We start from the raw sequence: 6,000 nt of genomic DNA on the forward strand, positions 1-6,000 counted from the left end.
TTCTGGTGGAGGAAAATGCTCTGGTCCTGAGTCCCTAGTTTCTGGTGCTTTTGGATTTTATAGGTATGTTGTCTTTTTGAGAATGTTATCTTTTTGAACAGAACATTTTCATTTGGTCACAAAGAAGAGAATATGACTATAAAACTTGGTGCATTTATTTATTAATATGATTTTTTCTCTCTATGGCAGTCATGATTCTGGTTTAATATGTCACTATCTGGACCTTGCATGACGCACCTTAAAGAGATGAGCTTCTGTGTAGTTTAACCCCTGCTCACTGGCCCTTGGGGAACTTTTCACATTTATCATCTGAAGAAGATGTGATAATAAAATGGTATATTGCTAAAGTTTTATGCTTCTGTTTATTAGAATTTAAGGCATTATAAAAATAATCTATAAAATAGTCAATGCAACTTCCCTTGGAGGGCGTATATTAGAAGATGGACAGTATGCTTGCCACCCTTTAGAAACAAAAAAGTCCTGTCTAGGCATTGTCCCTCATCCTATTGAAGCGCACTTCTGTGGCTTCCCACTCCTTGCTGCCCAAGAGTTCTCTGACATGCCTGGCACTTTGGTGGAGGTTCAGGAATGCCAGGTCTCTGTTGGTTTGCTCTTGTGCCCTTCCTTTATCCCTTTCTGAAATTGTGGAATGCATGCTGCCTTATGGGCACTGAGGGGAGACTGGTGCCCTGGTTTATCTCAGTGGCATGACAGGACTGGCAAGGATATAGACATGTGTGCTCCTGCCACAGGGAGGGCTAAGTGTGCCCCTACAGCAAAACTATCTGCAACCAAGTTTTAAGTAGGAAAACAATTATAGCTTCCCCTGGCTGAGAAGCAGAATAAGGCCGTGGGCAAAAATACCAGTCTCTGCTCATTCAGCTCTGGCTGAGAAGTTCTGTGAAATAGTCATTGCTTTCAGACAATGTTGTGAGCACTTTATCTTTTGTTAGTTTTGGTTAAAAAGATTTGATCACTCATCTGATGAGAACTGCTGTGGTAAAGGGCATTTATAGATACAGTTGACACTTGTACATTGTGAAGCTTAGGGGTGCTGACCTCCCATGCAGTTGAAAATCCACATATAACTTTTGATGCCCCATAACTTACTTACAGTTTTCCCTTAGTACCCATGGGGGATTGGTTCCAGGTACCCCCAAGGATACCAAAATCTACAAATGCTCATGTCCCTTACATAAAATGGCATTGAACAATGCATACAGTCGGCCCTCCACATCCATGGATTCCCAACCATGGATCAAAAGCCCTGTCTGGAGATGCTTGAACCAAATGTACTCTAAAGTTTCTTCTTGCCCTTGCCCTAGTATTTTATTATGTATTTGAGGGCTTAAAAGACTACAGTGGTAGACTCTAAACCCCTTAAATGGGCTCCAGCATTCCCTCTGCCACTTTGCCTGTACTAGTAATGCAGCGTGGCAAGCAATAGGGAGTGCTAGGTGGGGTTCACAGTGGAGAAGTGATTTTGACGTAGCCCATTGTTTTAAATTTTTTGACAGTGCTTTCATTATTTGGATAAATAAGAGTTATCCATGGTTTCAGTGTTTTTTCTCTTTACACTTTCAAGAAAGTAAGAACAGTACAATAACACTATTACATTTATTTATCTATTATTGTAAAAGCAAAACTGCATGGAGTGATCATAATACTTGCCTTGTGCTATCAGAATCAGCTGTTGAGTTATAGACCTTATAGAACCAAGGTCTCAAAATATGCTGTCTTACCCATAGTAAGATCTTACCCACATCTTACTATGTAGGAAATATGCTGTGTTACCCATAATAATAAGCTATAAGTATCCTGTATCTTTACTAAAGCATCCTACTTAGACTTTATTGATTTAAACCTTCTTATATTAGAAACAACATACTTAATTTAGTCTAATAAAGCAGCAATTTGCTAATTCATGAATGGGAGGAAAACTATCTAAAACTTTCCTGTTCAAAGGGTGGTCCATGTCCCAGAGCATACACATCAACTGGAGACAGTTAGAAATGCAGACTCCCAATCCCCTCCACCTTCACCTATTGAATTAGAACCTACATTTTGACCAGAAACCCCAGGTAATTCTTGAACATTTTAAGTGTGAGAAGCACTGGATTTAAATCTATATATATAGAAGCCTAAGTGACCGGCCGACTGGCTGACCAGCGGTAGCTATGATCTTCACTGACCACCAGGGGACAGACGCTCAACACAGGAGAAGTCGAGCGACAGCAACTTTGCAGAGTGCCCTCTTGCACTCTGGGACCCCTCGGGGAATGTCAGACTGCTGGTTTCAGCCCGATCCCTGCAGGCCAGGTTCAGGGACCCCACCAGTGCATGAATCTGTGCACCAGGCCTCTAGTTTATAAATAATACTATGTCCAGATGAGATTGTTTTGAAGCTGGGGGCAAAATAGTTCATTGTAATTCATATTTACCCTTGATCTGGAGAAAAGGTAAACCCAAGTGTGAATGGCTCTGAAACTATTTAAAAATGATAGAGTGTGAAAATTATAAAATCTGTGAGAAGTTAGAAATATTGGCTAGAAATAAGATCAAGATAATCCCAGAAAATGCAAACTAAATGTATGTCCACAAAGTCTTCTATTAATACACAGTAATTGGGAAATTTGAGCGTGGAAAGCATCTTGATACCTGTGTACATGTGACATAGCAGTAGACAGAAAACCAGAATTTAATCAGTAATAGATGAAGGTGGCCACTTTCCACTGCCAATTTGATTCATGAGAGATTTTCTTAAAGGCAGAGAGCCTAGTTGTGGCTGGTATACTTCTTCTCACACAGTAAGCGATACTGTTTGGTAGAAAGATAAAGGTAAACCGGAGAGTGTTAAGAGATGGGCTGGAAGATCGATTATAGTATAGGGAGAACTGATTTATGAGGAAAGAGAAAAATAATTATATGGGCAGCACTGTGCTATAAAAAGGGACTATGGAGACATGGGTATTTGTCTAATGGTTTTCCAGTGCTGTTTCCTGTAGCATCCACATGAAAGATACAGAAACATTGGGATGTAAGAAATTTGTTACAAAGCAAAGCAATATCAGCTGGAATTAGTCGGTTAAATTAGGAGCAATATTAAATATTAAGTTTTAGAAAATTTTACCTGGTGCATGAGAAATTACTTTGAGTGGGATGACTTTATCACTGACAACTTTTGAAAGCTCTGTGGGCAAAAAATAGGAAATCATTTACTAAGTTGTTGAGTTATCTTCTCAGGGAAATAATTGGAACCCCATCCTAGAAACTTCTAAAATGATGGTGGAGAAAACCCAGGATGCTGCCTGTGGGAAGTCTCCATGTCTGGCAGAGACCTTTTGATGAGTGACCTTTTCCTTCTGCAATCTCTTTGATTATTGCTGCTGTTACCATACACAGATCTTTTTTAATGATGTTTCTATCTTATTTAAATTAAAAATGCCAGTATCTAGACACACAGCTACAGAGTGTCACTCGTCTGCCCTCCATGATGTCTGCCTCCTTGGCCTTGGCAGGTTACCTGCACCCAGTGACATTCCCTTGCCGCTTCTCCAAATTTTGGAACTCATTAAAAGATGCATTTCAGTGCCTATTGAAATCGAATTCACTTCCTACATTATCTCCATTCAGAAAGCTAAAAAGATAAGCCCAAAATATGTGTTGCCTTTTGGAGCCATTTGTCAAATGGACACAGAAACTCAGGAAGTCTGAAATCATCTAGTGCAGTGGTTCTCAACCTTCTGGCCCTTTAAATACAGTTCCTCATGTTGTGACCCAACCATAAAATTATTTTCGTTGCTACTTCATAACTGTAGTGTTGCTACTGTTATGAATCGTAATGTAAATATCTGATATGCAGGATGGTCTTAGGCGACCCCTGTGAAAGGGTCGTTTGACCGCCAAAGGGGTTGCGACCCACAGGTTGAGAACCGCTGATCTAGTGTTTTGGAGAGTTTAGTGATCCTTGTTACGAGGACAGAAAGCAAGTAAAAAAAAAATTATTCAGTATTCTAATTCATTACTTTACTTCTTTAAAAAATTGATTTCAGAGGGGAAAGGAGAGGGAGAGAGAGAGAGAAACATCAATGATGAGAGAGAATATTTGATGGTCTTTCTCCTGCACGCCCCCAACTCGGGATCTAGCCCACAACCCGGGCATGTGCCTTAACTGGGAATTGAACCTTGACCTCCTGGTTCATAGGTTGATGTGCATATGATGATAAGCCACACCAGCTGGGCCATTACTTTACTTTTTCATGCTGTTCCTTCAGATCCACATTTGTATTGCCTGGGAGATTGAGTTTAATATTGGTGCTGCACAGAATTGTTCATATCAAATATGGTGACTGGAGATATTAGATATACTTCTTTATGCTAATGTGTGGACAAGTTTGCCAAACTTAAATATTAACTCACATTAATTAAATTTCTTCGGGTGCTCCATAACATGAATTAATGTTTTGTTGATGGTATTTTCTAAACTATTGTTCAGTTTTGTTATTTATGGCTTAATGCACCTACTTTAGTTTAAGACATTCTCTTTATCTGTAGCCATAAGTTCTTACAACTTTTTTTCCTGAAAGTGATCTGGGCCTAAATAAAAAGGTTAGGATTACATTGTGCTATGTTGTTCATAATACAAAGATAATCTCTTCTATATCCTGTTTCTGGGGGAAAGGCTTTAACAAATTGCCAATATCTTACATGGGCAAATAACAACTGTCTTGAAGATGAAAACTAATTGAGAAAAAAATTTAAATTGATAGATTTCAATCTTCCTTTTTCTTCTCTTGCTTCCTGACTGATATACTAACCAAAGGGGCAGGGGGAAAAGTCCTTTTTCTTTCTAAATCATTCTACTAGTGTCATATTGATTTTCTCTCAAGTATACCCTGTGGTCTCAGATGATCACATATTTTCTTACATTACTTACATTGATACAGCACCTTGGCTCATGGGCTGACATACATTGCTTGAACTGTGATGACACCACTCACCATTGACATTTCCTGGGGGTGGGGTGTATCAGGCCTCTTTTGCATGAAATGTAAGGGAACAATCTGCCTCACCACAGTATTTTTATTCTTTGAAAAGTGATTATTGCCCGGCTGGTATGGCTCAGTGGTTGACTGTCGACCTATGAACCAGGAGATCATGTTTGATTCCCAGCCAGGGCACATGCACGGGCTGCAGGTTCGATCCCCAGTGGGAGGCAGCCAATCAATGATTCTCTCTCATCATTGATGTTTCTATCTCTCCCTCTCCTTTCTCCCTTCCTCTCTGAAATCAATAAAAATATTTTTTAAAATAAAATAAAAAGTGATTATTGTTCACTCCAAGTGATAGCTTAAAGTCCCCATTACTGTTGCTTAACATTGTTTCTAACGCCTACAACAATGTCTTGAGTTCTTTTATGTTGTTTTGTGGGGGAGGAGAGGGGTTGCTGATGCAGGGAGAGAAAATTCTCAACAGGTATCAAAATATGATTTGTAAGAAAAAAATGTTAAGTGTCTGAAAGAATACACAGTGGCCTTCTATATGCCCTTGTTTAGGCTCTCTTTCTTACCTTTGTATTGCCCTCTCCCCACCCCTCCCTCTGTTTCAGCTAGCCGTGAGGTGGTTGGAACACAACTGCCATTACCAGTACATGGATGAGCTCCTGCAGTATATCCGCTTTGGCCTGATGGATGTGGATACTCTCCATACAGTTGCCCTGTCCCACCCCCTCGTCCAGGCAAGTGAGACTGCAACGGCTCTTGTCAATGAGGCGCTGGAATACCACCAGAGCATCTACGCACAGCCCGTGTGGCAGACCTGCAGGACCAAACCAAGGTTCCAGTCAGACACTCTGTATATCATTGGTGGGAAAAAGCGCGAGGTCTGTAAAGTCAAGGAGCTTCGGTACTTCAATCCTGTGGATCAGGAGAACGCTCTCATAGCTGCCATTGCCAACTGGAGTGAGCTGGCCCCCATGCCCGTGGGAAGGAGCCACCACTG

The 6,000-nt window shown here is 40.5% G+C and overlaps 1 protein-coding gene across 1 annotated transcript in view; it reads left to right on the plus strand.

Moving 5' to 3' along the window:
• The window catches only part of KLHL32 (kelch like family member 32), a 176,647-nt gene that overhangs the window by 138,485 nt on the left and 32,162 nt on the right, over positions 1-6,000 (plus strand). Inside the window, exon 7 of the mRNA XM_023759760.1 lies at positions 5,609-5,998. Within this exon, the coding sequence (XP_023615528.1) occupies positions 5,609-5,998 (390 nt within the window). The remainder of the gene's footprint in view (positions 1-5,608; positions 5,999-6,000) is intronic.

Source organism: Myotis lucifugus, unplaced genomic scaffold (genome assembly GCF_000147115.1).
Source record: "Myotis lucifugus unplaced genomic scaffold, Myoluc2.0 scaffold_161, whole genome shotgun sequence".
NCBI lineage: Eukaryota > Metazoa > Chordata > Mammalia > Chiroptera > Vespertilionidae > Myotis > Myotis lucifugus.